This window comes from Epinephelus fuscoguttatus, linkage group LG4, assembly GCF_011397635.1.
Source record: "Epinephelus fuscoguttatus linkage group LG4, E.fuscoguttatus.final_Chr_v1".
NCBI classification, from domain to species: domain Eukaryota; kingdom Metazoa; phylum Chordata; class Actinopteri; order Perciformes; family Serranidae; genus Epinephelus; species Epinephelus fuscoguttatus.
Window position 1 is genome coordinate 12,763,355 of NC_064755.1, and position 18,813 is coordinate 12,782,167.

Below are 18,813 nucleotides of genomic sequence, written 5' to 3' on the forward strand. Positions count from 1 at the left end.
GGAGGATTGATAGTCGCTCTGCAGGACGGTGAGTGATAAACCTGCTCTTGGCCGAGGATTAGAAACTTGACTCTAGCTTGACTGTGCGAAAATTTTGTGGTCTGAAATTGCACCAGTGCACTTGAACTAATGTGACTCCAACAGTTTTTATATAAACAAGGGCACAGTATCATTGACGCAAAGCACCCAAAATGGCAGCACATCCAGTTGCAAAGCTGCAATGCCAGCAGGTTCAGGGCTGCAGTTCTGGACGTGCAGTTGGCAAGTAAACCAACAGCAGTTTCTTCTTCAAATATCAGTGTGTGCCTCGTACAGTACAGGCAAAATATCTATAACATTCTGAGACTTTGTCTGCAATCAATGAGTGTTACACATTTTTATAGTTGCTGTTAATATTGTTAACAGCTATTAAAATAAACTTTCAAGCTAACATTTGGTGTTTAACCACCACATGCTGAGTAACTACCATAAGAGCCATGTGGCACAATAGTGTTTTACTGTTAACTTTTGCTAACAAATGATACAGGTGTAAAACTTTTACCTCATGCACGCATGTGATACACATCCACATAAAGATATCAGCAGCTTGTTTATTGGTTTGTTGATGGTTGTTTGGGGAATGTCTGTTTGGCTTTTTCCCAGGAACTTGGGGATATTACCAGCTTTTTGTTTTGCTTATCATTCTATACTGCAATTACTCGTTACGATTTTGGCTGATATAAAAGCTGTTACTGATGAATTTGTCAAAATCATATTTTATTGTTTTAAATATTTTTCAACAGTGTGGTGGCCAAAACTGCTGACTTAAATGTAGGTAACCCTCCGTTTTTATAACTCACCAGTTTATGTTTTATCAAGGCTTAAAGTGATGCATAATTAAGGCCAGCCCGCTTTGAGTGATAGACTGTCTACTGATAGTGTCCTCAGCATCTCAGTCAGATCCACCCCTCCCTCCTCCACAGCACCAGCCTCTTGCCAAATATAGTCACTTCTGACTCCCAAAAACCAAAATGGCCATAATGCCAAACTCAAGGGGAGTCCACAAACCAATGGGTGATGTCACGATAGCTATTTCCATTATTTTTTAAGTCTATGGCCAAACCTCAATGGAGGTGGCTATTCTTGAGTCTCCCTTGCTGGGCTGGCTACGGATTACAAATCCAAAAAAGAGGTAGTCTTTCGAAAAAGGGTGTGGTCGGATTTGTTTCCTTTCACTGCCAACACTACAAATTTTAAGTACCAAAAAATCATTAATAGTAAGAGTATCCACTTCCTTATGGAAAAATATATTAATAAATGCTCATTTAGACCTATTAGTAATAATGATAGGCTAATTTGCACTTAATAGGCAATATTACCTTCATTAAAAGGCTCAAACATGTTTTGGATGGCTCTTTTGATAGTAAAAGTTGTCAACCCCTGCTCTAGAGCTTCTTTGAGTTAGGCTAACTACCTGTTTATGGGACTGTACACATGCCGCATTTTTCCGAGGTTGCTAAGTAACCTCAACAAGCATGGTACCATAGCCAGTTTACCTGAAATCTTGGGTGCAGAGCTAATCTTCTTCAGGTGCTGTTTATAAGTGTACTGGCATATCGTCCGTGGGACAGATGTAAAGTTCTGGCAGCCCTGCACTAAAATGATCAACTTCTTGCAAAGACATCTATCGGCTGTGATTGGTTGTTCCTTGTCACATGACATGCGGTGCGCGCTGCCGAATTCCAAAAGTTGAACTCAGGTTATCTTAAAACGCAGCCATCACGCCCTAAAAAATGGGCGCTTGGGAATGCGCGGCTTCCACCACACTGGTGTGCTCCACATTTACTGTACAATAACAGGTATATTATTTACTTTCTTCAGTCATCCTTTACTAAGCAAGAACAGTCCAGCTGAGATCAAGGACCTTTCTTTCTCATGAGACCTGGCCAATAAATCAATGAAGCCACGAGAGAAGTGGAGTAAGACTCAATGAATCAACCAAAGCACTGACTGTTTCCATGAGATTTGTCCTCCAAAATAATAAGCAGATGTGTTGAATTTTCATAAGAGAAGCCAACCCATTAGGTTTCAAGTCCTGCTCAGTGCTGACTGCATTGGAGAGGTTTTAATCCATCACTGCCTGGGCTTGTACACGAGTGAGCACAAGTGATTAATTGGGACCTGAGATACCTCATTTCTGAGTAACATGAAAGAAGAAGTAAAACTCTCCCAGTGTGACTTATTTAGCTTTCAGATGCATCAACAACAAACTGACCCTAATCCTAGTTGAGGGGAAAAAAACAAGGCAGACTATGAAGAATGAAGTACACTGGTTAAAATCTATACAATGACCATACGTGCCATACAGTAAAAACATATATCAGAATTCAGGGAGAGCTCACGTTTGCTTCCAGTGGTCCAATTATCACTGAGATTTTCATCATGTACCTGGAGGCAAAAAGAGGGAATATTAAAAAAAAGCCTGGCACAGTTCCACAGGTCTTTGCTTTCACCGCAAGAAAGACTAGCAGAAGCTATGAGATATTATCAGGAGGAGAAGTAGAGAGAAAAGACAACAGAGAGGACAGAGGATGAGTGATAGAAGGAAATGAGGGAGAGGGAAAGAAGAATTGGGAAACACAGAGAGAAAAAGCAATTATCTCCCAGCATCCGGATGCTATGACAGCAGCTGACAGGCAGGGAGAGCTGCAGCTTATTGCTAAGCTTTCATCATGGCTGTCCACCACCCCGTCCTTCCCCCCGCCCGCTTTCTCTTCCCATAATTTCTCTATGTACACAGCGAGAGAACTTCTCAGCCCCCTCAGCTACCTTTGATTACAGCACAAACAGCAGCTCTGCAGTATGTGTGTATGGAGTGTGTGGACACACGTGCTTGTACTTTTGGGTGCGTGTTTGTTCGTGTGCAGCTGCTTGCTGTTTGTGTGTGTGAGTGTACCGCTTTTCTAAAAGGTTGCTGTGCTGAAGTCCCCTTGGTGCTATAGCCCTGTCAAAGCAGATGCCTCAGCGCTCCCTAAGAGCTGTCCGTCTTTTCATTTAAATCAGCAGCAGTGACAGAGGAGAGGGGTGTGTGTGTATGTGTGTGTGTGTGACAGAGGGAGGGGGGTTACTGGAGCAGCACAGACTCTGCTCACTTTCAAGACAGAGCAAGGATTCTCTAACACACCATGATGAAAAACAAGCGAGCTGAGCAAACTATTATCGTTCAAAGCTGCACTGGCTTTTAACTGACAACAGGAAATAAAGATGCATTGTGTATCAGCGTTAAGCACTACATGCAAATTGACACGCAACACACTAAGACACACATGCACACACAGGCAAAGTCAGCCAGCTTATGCTGAAGTCTCCGGCGGCCCCTCAGCAGAGTGAAGCCTTTTGCAGCATGCTGACCTGAAACATATATGAGCGTGAGGCAGACAGGGAAAGGTGCTAAATTAAAAATGATAGTCTCTTGATGGGCTGTAAGTGGTGTTCTGGACCTGGGCTGGCCCTCCCATTATAAAAGCTTAATGCCGCCGAGCGCCGTTACTGTTGCCACTCCTTCAGCAGACCTGCCTGTTTACGTAGCCAGTCAGCACCCCTGCTCCTTTAAGGTCACGCACACAGGTAAAAAAAAATATTGAATACTTTTTCAATACACAAAAAATGAAAAACAAAACACTCATCAACCAGCAGATATTTATTCTGTAGATCCTGAAGTTTTTTAATCAAAACAATCATCATTAAAAAGCTATACATAAATATTTTATCAGGTCATTCTCTGCTCTTGGGAACTGCATCACAATAATTAAATGATAACCTCACACTGGATGAATACAAATCTGAAGTCGGAACAGTTTAGCTCTTATCCACTGTTTTCCAATCATAAACAGGCAGTTTTTTCACAAGATGACTTTGCCTTGGTTGAGTTTCAGGACTACTACTGATAACAGAATGACTGTTGTGTCAGCATGCTATTGAATTTTCCCTCACACACACGCACGCACGCACGCACGCACGCACACACACACACACACACACACACACAGTGCTTCACAGTGCTTCACAGTAAGCTGCCCCATAGAATATCCACCCAGGTGATGCATAGCTAAGGGTGAACTCAAGTCTTTCTTTTCTCTGCACAGTACACAGACGTTCTATCATATTCATTTAACACCATGGGATTATTCTACCTAGACAACTTATAGGGAGCGGTGAGCTTAAATTAGCTTTAAAGGAGACTTTGATGTGGCCGGCTTGGGTCAGGAGTGAGGCTGATTTGATTCTGATGAAGAATCCCCTTGGTTAATCAACCTAGTCAGTCGTGTTTGCTATTTTCAGCAACTAATATAGCTGGGAGTGTACAAGAAATGTGAGACTAATTGCTTTTTTATCATCATAACAAACTACACCATCAAACTGGGCCTAGTTTGCAAAGTTACTGTAAGACAGTCATGTCTTAAGTCCAGCCCTCGGACCGATTTCAAACGGCCTGTGGTTTGTCTTTCAAAATATAATATATGTGGTCTGACACACAATACTGGCTAATTGAACTAGTTCATTTTGCATTTTTTTCCGTTCACCTCACGATGGCAGGACTATCGTACAGTTTGTAAACATGCACCAAGTAGGAACTATGCTGGCAGAACTAATGTGTTTTCACAAATGGATGGTAAACAAGCCAACAAGTTACCTAGCAGCACACGTTCCCTGCTAGGTAGAAGACATGGCCACAGCAAAAAAGCATTAAGACACCACCAAGGGCCGCTGTTTTCAAGAGCAGTGGAAAGTTTACTATTTTTCCCGTAAAAGATAGATGTGTTGTATTTGTCTCATTTGTGTGTGTATTGTTTTGTTGTTGTTGTTGTTGTTGTTTTGGTTTTTGTTGATTTTTTTTTTGTTATGTGAGAAGCAGCTGGCCCTCATTCAAAAAAGATCAGACACCCTTGCTGTAAGGTGTAGCAAGGTGTAGTTTTGCATTGGAAGTTCCAGATCACTTCACCTGATAAATGACCATTTGTGTATCAGTTAAATGGGGTCCTCATTTGACAACAGCAAAACTATATCAAAAAATCAGTTTGCAAACTCGCAAACAACTCCCTTACTATAATTAAAGTCTCATTTATCCAGCTACTCAGTACTTCCCAAACACATGCATGCTCGCCAAAACATCAAGATTTAAAACACGTCAGTACCAACAGACTCAGACACAGCTGAACAGCATGCCTGAGCATGTGTGTGTGTTTGAACTCTACTCAAGCGGAGCTCACATGCGCCTGCTCAGGCACACTCAGGGTGGATTACTTGTAGGCATGAGTGTTTTATGTTGTAATGTGTTGTAAAAAATTCATGTTTTTGGGAAGCATTGAACATTCGACTAGATAAATAAGACTTGGATTATACTGCATGAGTCATTTTAGAGTTTGTTGACTGGTGTTTTGATATGGTTTTGTTGTTGTTAAACATGGTTCCCACTGACTTCAATTCATGAAGAATGTTGACTTTTTTGGAATCTTTATTCACCGTGGAGGCATGCAAGAACTTTTTTTTTCTTCTTTTTCAGAAAATCAAGGTAGCACATGGAGATAGTTCATATACAACTGGTCGTTTTGCAGGGAAAGTATTCTCTTAAGGTAACATTAATTGTTTGCCATTCATCCAAATGATTAAATTTTACCATTTTCTAAATTCATGTAAAGTGTGAGCTAAAGTAAAAAAAATATATATTTTCAACAGGCCCAGCCCCAGTTAAATTATCTCTTGCAATGCACTGATGTTTTCCAGCAACTTTCTCCTTTAACCTCTAATTGATCCCCTTGTGTGTCAACAGAAGAAGTCAAAAGCTTTGTCTATTTGCCTTTGATGTTTAGGAGTCTAGCTAATTGTGCAACCAGGGCTACCCTACAATAACGTGTGACCAGGAAGTGTACAAAATTGTTACAAGTACAGGTATTATTGTAGGTAGAGCCCAGGAATCACTCACACTGATAACAAGATTATCACAGAAGAGCAGAAATTACAAAATAAATAAATAAATAAATAAATACAAATTTAGAGGGTATAAATAGTACAAGAAGTCGCCATTACTGTTCTATGATTCATTAGTTTACTGCACTGAGCTGATTTTTATCACAAAAATAACATCTTTGTGATTTATGTTCATGGAATGGCAACATTTAATTGTTCTGAGCTTTCTGATTACAAGAGACACCTAAAATAGTATCCTGCTGTCAGCCACGATGGTGTGTTAGTGATAGTCATCAGTTTCTGTGTGATTCAAAATGCAAATAATCAAGTTTTGAGTAGTCATTTGCAAATGGTGTAGCCAGTCTGCCCAATTTTCAAATCTAACACTACTATTACAGCGGGAAACAGCAGAGATACAGTAGTGGTGGGTTGGTGTATGCTAAGCCCATTAAGATGTAATCTGAGAAGAAATCAGAGCTTGCAGTGGCAAGGAGAGGAGAGGAGAGGAGATGAGAGGTAATAGGCTCTCAGAGAAAGCTGCACTGAGCAGTATATACAATACACCACAGCCCATCATAGGCTAAATTCCCACCCTGTTCACAGCCCAGTTCCCTAAGGATGTTATAGATTCTCCTCTCATTACCATTAGTCATGTCACCTTTGGCTTCATGGCCCCAAGCGGACACAAACACACACAAACTCCGAAGTACCTTGTTAGTATCTACTCATCCGCTACATCCAAGGTTAAAGGACCTCTCTGAATCCAAAACCAGCCAAGCAAATACAGGTCTTGTTCACACGTACACAGGGGTATCTGAAATTGTAAATTTTTCTCTGTGTTTTGGCCTTTTGTCCACACGCAAACTGGTTTTTAGGTCACTGAAACAAATCTTTTGTAAAACTCCGTCCAGAATAAATGTTCAGAAACTCAGTTTTCAGTGTTAAGGTGTTAATGTGTAGACTGTGAAAAGTGAGTTTTTGACTTGAGATGTCGTGCGCTGTGTGTCTCCTTTATGAAGCCTCACAAATGAGGCAACACTTTGTGCAATGGCGGATGTGACCAAAATAGTGCTGCCTCTAACCTAGACTTCTTACATGTTTATACATAAAATGTGCAGTTACTCTTCCATTATATTAAGGAACAGAGAATCATAGATGTATAATAATAATAACTAGATACCAGACCCCAAGATGACGCCTATTCAGTCCAATGGAGTTGCTCGCTTGACACATACAGCTTCCAGGTTTACTTCCACAAATATGTACAGTAGTGTTTCTTCGGCTGGCTTCACCCTAGAGTTTCCGCTCAGCTCACAGACTTCTCATTGTGATGATGTCAGAGATTTTTAAATCGTTTTTCTTGGCTCGAGGAAAGATTTAAATAATTAAAACTAAATGTAAAACCTCCAGGTATCAAAAATTCATAATCGAAAGAGTCATAATTTACCTTGTTTGCAGTTGTTTGCACCTGACAGTGCTCCAATTATGTTTTATGTTTTCATTTGACATGAGCTTTTTTTATAGCAGTGCCTGTGTGAATGAGAATTTTGTTTTTAGACCAGAGGAAGGGAAAACCCCATTTTCAAAAATACCACTGTCTGTGTGGATCGGGCCATAGTTATACACACAGCCTATTAGGGCTGAAATCAAGCAGCGAAAAGAACATAAATAGAAAAGAGACAATACACAGTTATTTGAACAAGCTTGGGGTAATTGTGCCAGGCTGTTACACATAGGTCTGAGGATGGAAAACACTGACTGTGTATGTGAAAAAGACACTGACTGTGAAACACACACATGCAATAATATTAGACGTACAGAATGTAACAAAGGGTCTTCATGTCCGACAAAAGTGAATGTCATCAAACCCTGAGTTACACAAAGGAAACTACAGTAGCCATTGTTTTGCGTGTGTGTGTGTGTGTGTGTGTGTGTGTGTGTGTGTGTTGTATGTACGTGTGTGCATGTGTGGGCCATGCAGTAACAGATATGAGACAATGTACTTTGTTGAGGCGACACTTTTTTTTTACAGTTTGTAGTTTGACTGTATGAGTTCATGATGTGTGTGCATATTTGTGTATTAGAAAAGAAAAAAGTGACATTGATGCTATCTTCAAACTTTGATCAGGCCAAATGAAATCTATTTATGTGACACAATATTTCACAAGAGGACAGACAGATTGAGAAACCCATTCTGACAAATAAGAGAGGGAACATCTGAAAACTCACTCAGAAAAATCACCTCTAGACCATACTAGAACTTAGTTTCTGAAAAATGCTCTGTTGAAAAAAAAAAAATCACAGCTGATGAGAGACGAGCTACAACAAGGTAATTCTCATGAAAATATGAATATTTAACTACAGCTCTGGGAAATTGAGAAATCTTGTGACTGTACAACTGACACTAGCTTTATCAGATGCTGTGGTCATAATGTATTTTGGTTATTTGTACCATCTGCTTGCTTACAGTTTTGGAGTTTTGTATATTTTCAGATGGTTGGATTTTTCTCACCGGTGTGGTAGCGCAGAAGCAGGTCCTGGCTGTGGTCTCCTACAGTCATGGGTTTGAATTCCACAGTCACCTGCATGCACTCGCCTACATCAAGAGTCCCACAGGAGGGTGCCACTGAGAAAGGGCTGGAATAAAAAAGAAAAGAATTTCACAGGGTGGAAAAGATGTTAAGGCTCAGCATTTAATAACGGCCAAGATTCAATGTTCTTTTAGAAACTGGCAGAGGAACCCCAAATGTTCAATAAAACCTTTAATTGTAATCAATAGGAATTACTGTAAACGTTAATGAAATGTGTGCTTATCACCAAGGACAATAATATAGTTCTTGAGTCACTAGAAGAGAGTAGACAAAAGCCCTCACTGTACTGACACTCACCTCTGTGTGTCTAGCTTGAACTTGGCCTTGCCGTTTCCTATGTTGCGGACTAGGTGGGTCCTCTCTGTGGAGGCTTTCACAGGACAGACAGGTAAATGGAGCTCATCACGAAAATCAAGAATGGCACGTGGCCCAACAGCACGGATTGGGACCTCGAACCGCTCCCTCTCTGTCACACAAACCAGTCTGTGGTGGTAGTCCTGCATGGACAAAATGAGAAAAATGTGTCAAACAAACAAGCTCCACATGTATTTTTTATGTATTTGTTAGGTGATGATGAGCCACTCGCCTGTCCTCACAATTAGTCCTGGACGGAAACACAAGCACAAACACACACACACACACACACACACACACACACACACACTGATTTTTTAGTAAATTAGCTACAAAACCATTGATATTGGTATTCTCTACTGTAACATGTTTGTATACTATACTACTACCACAAAACCAGCAAGAACAAAACGCTACAACTCTGAGAGGCTATGTGTAGGCACAGCGAGGCTTTGAGCTAAACGCTAAAATCAGCGTGCTCACAATAACAGCACTAGTGCATTGATGTTTAGTAGGTTTAATGTTTTACCTTATTCACCATCTTAGTTGAGGGTGTAGCTAATATTTGCTAATAAGCATTAAACACAAAGTATAGCTGAGGAATTTTATTAGTTTTGCAGGTATTTTGCCATAAATCAGTGTTTAAAAAAATAAAGGTTTAACCTGATGATGATACTAGATGAATAGTAAGAGGATATAACTTAATACCATCCGTCCTGAGCACAGGGCCCAGTAGTCCAAAAGTAATTGATTGGATTTCGGTGATCAGTTGGATCAAATCTTGAAAACGGGTTGTGCGAGAGAAAAAAAGGATTCTGAAATCAGATTAGATCATGTAAGAAAGTCTTGGTTTTAATCTAGCTTAAACCTTCAGCATGTGATGTACAAAAGTTTTTTAGTAGTAGTTTTTTTGATACAAAAAAAAAAAAAATAGGATTATCCTGATGCAAGCTAAAGGACAGATTCAGGATGGTTTCCAGGAACAAAAAGTAATAAAACTTTTAAATAAGTCAAATACATCCACATTTATTTATATTTTGCACTTGATTTGTTTAACTGCTACAGTGATGAAGTGGATAAAGTAGACATTAGGCTACCTATTAAGTCTTTCAGTACAGCGAAGTAAAAAAAAAAAAAAAAAAGAAAGAAGAAGAAAGAAAAGAAAAAAGAAAAAAGCAATAGATAAAGGATTTTGTCCCCATAAAATAATCTTCCAAATAGCTGTCAATATCAAACAAAAATTACCTGAAGTTACAATCTCGAAGATTTCCATCTCATTCTCTTTGGCAGCATTCATGGCAATAAGCGGTAATTGCACTTTGTTTATTGGCTGGTGAATTTATTTCTATCAGCTCATTCTATGAGCTGTGCAGCTGGTGAGATGAAAGGGTTACTACAGCATAGACAGTGTGAGAGCATATAATTAATGACTGTGTACCGCATATAGAGTTTTCCCAGGAATGTCACCACAGACAGCCAGTTCGTTACACTGCAAACTTTCATCAGAGGGCCATAGGCTCAATCACCATTGATCTTTTCACCATGGAAAAGATAGTGACTTAACATGTGTTTATTAAAATGAAAATCTTTGGATTATTACTTTAATTTTAACTTTCATTCATCACTTTATATTGATTGTAATGACATAGTCATGAATGATTTTCTTAAAAATAGCATCCCCCACACCGTTTTATGTCTTTTTAAATAAAAACATTTAGAGTGACCCATACTGGCTGCTCTACCTGTTGTTCTTTACATAGTTGGCAGTCTCATTTAGAGCACTGTTCATACAGAATTTGTAATCTTGAAAAGTCTATCTGGATCAGGGTGATCCAGTCCAATGTGGCACTGAAAAACTGGCACAAAAGCAAGATGGATTAGCTGATCTTGGATAGTAAAACATGGGATTTTTCAAATCCAAATCATTCTGATCCAGGCTAAACTTTTGAACAGCTGGGCCCTGAGCGTTATAAATGTCTGTAACCAAATTTCACAACAATCCATCTTATAGTGATTGAGAGATTTCAATAAAAGCCACTTGTATCAGCCTCATGGTACAGCCAGAGAAGACTCAGGTAATCACCAGTCATAAAGATTGATCCCTTGGTGAGCATGAATGTACTAAATTTCATGGCAATCCATGGCAATAGTATCTTTGGCCTGTGGACCCACTGAGTGACCTTCTTTGCCATCCCTAGAGTCAGCTATCTAAACAGCTAAAAACTTTTAAGTGTGGCGACCACTGTCAAACAGTCATGACACCCACGAGGTATTATCTTACCTTTAATATAATGTTACTACATTTCATGTTGACCTTTGCTTCTCAGGTTTCACTTTCTCCCGCAGTATCAGTAAAACAGTCGACAAAAGGATGTGCTAGTGTAACCTAATGCCTGACCCTTGACCCTTAACGTTCTACCTCTAACTCTGAAACTGGCCATTGCAAGAGATATGTGCACAGAATATGAATGCAAAGTAAGTGCTTCCATTTTGATGTATCAGCTGTCATTAATTTCATATTATCTATTTAATTTATGTAATTTCGCTATATTATTGTCTTCACAAGGAGTGGTTAATTTCACATTCTTACCCACAACCTATCCTCTGCTTACCTACAGATCTGATTACAACTTCATCAAATCATCTTATCTAAATTCTATATCAGCCTCTTAAGTACAGGTTACCTTGTTACTTCATTGTATTCCCTAAATCTAGCCTTCTGTGTATGATTATTCTATGGAGCAGTCAAACTGCCCTGTCTCCAGTACCTTGTTCTCCTGCGGGGTGAAGATGACAGTGAAAGTAGCAGACAGTCCTGGTGCAACCTTGCAACCTGCATCCTCTGGACCGACCACATGGAAATACTCTGAGTCCTCCAGCTCCAACTTCACTTGTCGTGAAACCTTGACAAAATAACATCCTACAAACGTTATGAAATTGCAAACCCCACACAGCAACAAACACGGACCCAGGTACACACAAGTGATGATTTATTCATTATTACTTGATGGTGTCTTGTACAAATTGCAGTGATAAATCTCCACCAATCCCCCATGACCTTTTCCAATCATTCTTCTCCCTGTACACACAACCCACACCCCATGACTCTCTCACACAGACACACACACACACACACACACACACACACACACACGCATGCATGCACACACACACACACACACACACACACACACACACACACTTTTTTCACCTGCTTTGATCAAAGCTATGCTCAGGCTGAACTGTTCCTGTTGTTCCATTTCAAAACTAATCATGACTGAAACATCGGTTAAGCAGCCATGTTGTTAGTGTAACTATTTATTTATTCGTTACTCATTTACACACCTTGTCATTGTTGCAGAGAAGTAGAGGTAATGTGTAGGTCTGTGCAGGAGTGAAGTTCTGGAAGACTAGCTCAGACGGGTAGGGCTGGAACAGTGGATGATCAATATCCACCAAGGACAACTAAAACACACACACACAGACACACAAAGCATAAAATAAATCTTTCCTAAAAACAAAACATGATACATGATTGGTAATCCATCCACCTGGCAGCTGTGGTATATCAAGATCCTGATTAAACAGCATGATTATGACAGAGGTGTGCCTTGGGGTGGTCACAATAAAAGGCCTCTCTAAAATGTGCAGTTTTATCACATGACACAATGCCACACACGTTGCAAGTTTTGAGGGAGCGTGCCATTGGCATGCTGATGCAGGAATGTCCAACAGAGCTAGTGCAAGTTAACCGAATGTTCATTTCACTGCCATAAGCAATCTCCAATGACGTTTTTGAGAATTTGCTACACGTGTCAGATGGATAGATTAGAGATTATATTGGCAAAGTGCTCAGGAACACACATTTAAACATATTTGAGAAGAGAATTTAACCAAGACTTTATAATATGTACGAGAAGATATGGCCTCTTGGAATTAACTTGAGTGAGTTTCATTTGTCCTCTGTCATTGCCAGTCATAGAAAGAAAATAATACTGCTCTGTATATTAAAGTGTGCAATTTTGTGGCTCTCAGGATGACATAAAAAGATCCTACTGGTCATTGCTCCCCCTGGTCACCTGCAGTGGCCCACAGTGGGGGTTATTTGGATTCACATTAGCATATCTGACAAGTCAACAAAAATGTGAACAGGGTGAGATGCAAAAATGGCTCCTTCTAATTATGATGAGGGGGCATTTATTAGTTTCATAGACATTTCACAAACTTTTGATGGTATTTTGCTCCAAGCCCCCCCTCTGTTAAATTCTGACTCTAAAAGTACAGAGCATTCAGTCACATTGGTTGCCCTTTGCCCATCAATTAGTGCCTGCTGACTAAGGGGAAGCAACTTTGGTACAATGTAAATGACCTTAGCAGACAGCACATGTTCTGAATGCAGGGGATTAATGATGAAATAATGAGATGTTTGAATGTTGGCGTCTTTTTTGTAGTCTCATCTACCATTACAAAAAGTCACAAATATCCATTGCATTAAGATATATCTATTAATTCACATAAAGGTTCAGTCCATTTGATCTCACACCTGACTCAGCTGTTAAACTAAGTATGGCAACTGTGCTTAAGTGTGTGTCTATAGTACAAATGATCCAATGTTACAGTAAAAGTACAGTTTCAGTACCACTGGGAACATTTTGTTAGAAGAAGTTTTATATACCTTATTATATATCCTTGTGGTCTGAAAGTCTTTTGAAGTGAGGAGACAAGTTGTCTAAATCAAATGTAGGTTTCAATGTATTTTTCAGTTTTAAATGTTACAGTGGACTCCCCAGGGTTTCATTCTCATGAAGATCAAAGTCAGCAGCTGAGGCCTCTCTGCAGATGGCAGTGATAATGGCAAACTCCTGTCCAACTTTTATCTTTTGCAGTAGGCTGTTGTCATTGTCAAGTTTGTTGCTGGTGGAATTGGAACAGTCCATAGTTTTTGTTTCAACCTCAAATAAAACAATGACATGTTTAACCGGTTTCATCATCCTAGTTATCTATGCCTATTGTAACCTTTCACTATCACTGCTACCATCTGCTTTCATCTTTTTTTCTGGTTGTTTTTTTAGCTTTTAGCTATGGACATGTCACAACATTGACTGGCAGTTACTTTGTGATGCGTAGTCTTGCTCATGTCAAGCAGTTCCAGGATGCGGGGCTGGTGCATCTCGTTGGTGTTAGCCAGGCGCTCCTCTGTAGACTGCAATATTTCTTGGATGTAAACAGATGGAGTCACCTGCAAACACACAGCAGTTCAGGCTATTAAGCTAACTGATAGCCTGTTTCCTGTCTCTTAATTCAGCAGTGATGAGGCACCACATCAAAGAAGACTGTTATCACTAAAGGAGAAAATGGGAAAAAGATAATGAGCACAAGAGCTGTAGACTGTCTCATTAAGGCTGTCAGCTATGACACATATGCACAGAGGCCTGCATTAAGACCATTTCCATGGACTGATTTCATGTGCTTAGAGAGTGTCTGTAGTCTCTTCTTCAGTGAGGATGACCTGCAGCATTTTGTGGTTAATATCCTCTCCACACAATCCTCTGGCACCTCTTTATCAGAGCACCAGACGCAAAGAAACATCTAACTGCACTTAGCCTATTTCAAGGTTAGGTCAGATGGATTTTAGCTTAAAATCTAAATGAATAATTTAGCAGAGGGGGTTATTGTATATACAATATTCAATAGCTGCCAGTTAGGTATGTATCCATAACACACAACACTGTATTATTTAGTGACAACAAAGTTGCTCTTTAAAAGGCAAGCTGTGAGATAATGTGGCTTCTCTTTAAATGATGACCTCTCCTAAATGGTAATCACGTGGTGTTGGCATGAAGAGATGCAGGCATAATAGCCCACAGAGCTTTGAATATTGTGCTGTGGGATATAATTACTTCACTGCTTTATTTACCATTGATACATTTAAGTGTCCGTCCGAAAGAATGAGATTGTGGATACAAGTGGCCGAAATGAGTTCCCTTCGTAGTGTGGTTGGGCTCAGCTTTAGAGATAGGGGCAGTAGCTCCGACATCCAGAGGGAGCTATGAGTAGAGCCGCTGCTCCTTTGCATCCAATAGGGCCAATTGAGGTAGTTCAGGTATCTGACCAGGATGCCTCTTGGGCGCCTCCCTTTGGAGGTTTTCTGGGCATGTCCAACTGGTAGGAGGCCCCGGGGTATATATGCATAAGCTGATGAATGGACGGACATATTATTGTCCAACTATATTTATGTTGTTTATTACACTTACCATCAGATATAGAGGAATACAGAGGGCTTAAACTACTAAAGCAACTAAGAAATATTTAGATATTAGAAAACGCTATTGTCAAATTATTAATAAGTGTATGCACTGGCTTAGGTTTTACTATTGCCCAGACCATGAGGAAACCAGGTTTTGTTAGAGGATTAAAAATAAGTTATCACCAACTGATAACCAACTGTAAGGACAAATAATCACTTTTATGTGGATCATATTTTGCCCTATAAAAAGTCTGGGCCTCAGTAAAGTAAAAGTACCTCCTACTCTTGTCACCTACTCCAGGTAACGCTACAGAGACAAGCAGCTAAGTAGAGAGCAGAGGCCTAAAATTGCTGAGCTGAGGTCACTGCAACAAAGCACTGCAGTCACATATTGATTTTTGTTCCCTATAAGAAGCCAAGGTAATTATTAGGACAATCTCTCATTTGAAGCAGCTTCTTTAACAGAATGGGACCATGTCCAAAACGTGGGTTACAGGAAATTGGGCCTCCTGATAATTCATGAGAAAAAATGGTTTCAGGATCTGATTCATTTTATCTGGATACTTCTAATTCTGTGTGAAGCTACAAGATGTCATGACAGGATATCCTCACCCTTTTTGACTTGAGAGGCATCTCGCTCTTTAACCACTTCGTTCTTGGGGGAAACTGAATGGCTGTCATTTTGTTTTGAAGCACACATTCACCTGCAAAAAAGAAAAGAGGCAAGAAAGAGAAGAGAAGAGAAGACTATGTGTAATTAATAATTAAAGAGCGCAAATTAAGGGCACATTTTATTCCAAATATAAAAAAAGACGTTGCTTTTTCTTGATGTCATGCTAATGTAACGTTAGCTAGGCTATACATGCTAACAGTAACGTTAACTAATGTTAGGTAACTAGAAGTTCTCGTCCTCAAAGCCACTTCGATACTTTTAGAGGAAATTTGCTTTAAGCTTACTTCAAACTGAAAAAGTTGTCCGCTAAATTAATTACGTATAATTACAATTATATATGGGCTTAACTGTTAGCTCATCCTGACCAAAGTTAGAAAAAAGCCTACTTCGCATTACATTGCTTAGGTCCTCAGTCAACCCGTTGACTCACTGTCACGTTACATTAGGCTGTTACATGTTTTCTAACTTATCCTGTTTAACGCTTCTCTTCCGTCACTTACCGTCACAGTAAACTTACCAGTTAAACATGTTGTCTCGTTGCACTGACAAAAAATAATTAAGTATTAATCTACCACTCCTTTGGGTGACGGCTTCACATCTTCGTTGTGGTTTGTCGCCCTGGCAACATACTCAACGACCTCCCAGTAATCTGTTCTGTGATTGGCTTGCTGCTGTAACACAAACTGGCTGCAAAGTGGTGCATTGAAGTTGTCTCATAGCTACAACACGTCTAATAAAAAAGGGAACGTTTTGAGGAAAATCGAAACTAATGCCGTTTTCTGAGGCGTCATCATGAGACAAAGGCGACTCTGAAACGTTGAAAAGAAAGAACTCCCTCAATTTGGCATCGTCTCTCAAAATAATCCAATTTCTTTAGGTGAGGGACTCTTCTTTACTTATCAGTGGAGTGGGGTGGCTGGGTTGTGACTTTTTTTTCAACCTCCCCAAAGCTACAAATATTTTTCCTTGAGCCTCCCTGAGTGACTGGTGCAAAATGCATGACTCTCCCTCCACCATAAATTAGTTATTAGATTTTTTAAAAACTTACCCTTTGAAGTTTGAATGTTTAAAGTCCACAGTTGAAGACAAAATCCTGGAGTTAAAAAAAAGCCTTGGTTTTTCACCCTTATCGTGCATGCTGCTTTATTAGTGTAAACGGTTTATTTTAGGCCACATTTTTAAATAAAATGACGAATAAAGTGATTTTGATAAAATAGTATCACTATTTTTTTCTGACACAGTTCCACTGCATATGATGTGTCCAAGGACAATTGGAAATATGAAAATCCAACAATAATTTCTGTTTTTACAGTTTCTGACTGTGATAAGTTGTGTAATTTTGGCCATTCTTGCAAACCCAGGCAGGTTTGGAGGGCATGTTTCCATGAAAATCTGCAGTAAAATAAAACAAAATACAACCATTTTAATTTGAATGCCTATCCCCTAAGCCAAAATAAAAAACCTAAGTCCATCCCCAGTGCTTAAAAATTGTTTGACATGCCTCTCCCTTTTTGCACCACCCCTTCCCCCCTCATAAGTACTGAACAGCCCCTTAAAACAATAAATTACATTACAGTCACAACTAACTGACCTGGTTCTTGTGAGTTCAAAGCTGAATCAGCCAAACTCTATGATCTAAACATAGGCGTTTTAATTGAGTAGCTTTTAAATAGGATTACCAGAATGTAAAAATACCCCATCACAAGTTTATGCTGAGCTGGTTTCAGTTGCTCATAGCCCACTGTCCTGTAATGTATCTATAGCCTAAAAGTGTATTATATTTTAAAAGATAATAACATTTTGTAGCCTATGTAAAATCTAAAGAGTTAAAATAAATGTGGTAAAATAAATAGTAACTTCAACACTACCTCTGGCAGAAGTATAAAAAACAAGTAATCAAGTAATGTTCAAGTACCTACCTCACAATCAGTGTTTCAGTGAATATTTTAAGTATAATTTTAACTTTTTTTATGTTGTTGTGGTTGTTGTTGTTTTGGTTGTTTTATTTCAAGTACAATTTTAACACTTGTTAAATGTAATTTGTTACAGACAACTTGACCTTAAGTCAAGTTCAAGCAGCTTGTCTTGGCCTTTTTCACTGATACCGAGATGTGGTTCATTGCATACTATGAAAAATCCAACAATTAGTGAGATGGATAATCTATGGACACAACTGAGGAAGTAATAAATATTAGACCACAATTAAAATAATAAAGAGAAACATTATCATATTAAATTATATGTCCCATCTTATTTTTATCAAACAACCTTATGAACGTTTCCCACTCTGACTCTCACTCACTCACTCACTCACTCACTCACTCACTCACTCACACATAACCAACATGAATTGCAGCACTCTGTGTGTGTGTGTGTGTGTGTGTGTGTGTGTGTGTGTGTGTGTTCAAGAGGGTCATTATAAGGACAAGTGAGACTACAAAGGGGATTTGAAAGCCCAGTGAGCATGATGACAGCGCAGGAATTCCTAATTGAGTCTACAACTTTACAAATCCACTTATTTATCCCTCTTGACTAACTGTGTTCATGACAGTTTTATTTGGACTGATATCTTACAGAGGTCACTAATCTTTAACCTAGATCATCACTGATTAATATTTTTCCCACGGGCTGCCATCTAGGCATGTATTTGTTTATGTATCTATTGTAGTATATTGTCAGTGACTGACAATATACAGTTATATTTGTATATTTTGTTCCACTGCTTAATGTGAGTAAATGAAATTGTAATGACATGTGAACCTCACATGAAAGTCAAATGCAATTCCAAAGCCTTCTCCACATTGCTAGGAACACAGTTAATTATGCTTTATTGATTTTTTTTTTTTTTTTTTTAAACTCTTCCACTGAATCCTGAAATTCCAAGAAAGAAATATGGGGGACATATAATCTCAGTGTCCTCCAGCCTTGGATATTTTCATTCACTTGACAGTGTTTTAAATCATAAAGCCATAAAGTGTTAACATGGAATGATAGTTTGCACT

General features: G+C 39.2%; 1 protein-coding gene across 1 annotated transcript in view; it reads right to left on the reverse strand.

Moving 5' to 3' along the window:
- Positions 1-16,420, reverse strand: part of hydin (HYDIN axonemal central pair apparatus protein) — a 119,118-nt gene extending 102,698 nt beyond the window's left edge. The window contains exons 1-7 of the mRNA XM_049573961.1: positions 16,329-16,420; positions 15,751-15,842; positions 14,005-14,130; positions 12,237-12,356; positions 11,660-11,794; positions 8,835-9,034; positions 8,459-8,583 (exon numbers count right to left, since the gene is read on the reverse strand). Coding sequence (XP_049429918.1) covers positions 8,459-8,583; positions 8,835-9,034; positions 11,660-11,794; positions 12,237-12,356; positions 14,005-14,130; positions 15,751-15,819 — 775 coding nt within the window. The 5' untranslated portion in view covers positions 15,820-15,842; positions 16,329-16,420. The remainder of the gene's footprint in view (positions 1-8,458; positions 8,584-8,834; positions 9,035-11,659; positions 11,795-12,236; positions 12,357-14,004; positions 14,131-15,750; positions 15,843-16,328) is intronic.
- Positions 16,421-18,813: the final 2,393 nt, after the last annotated feature.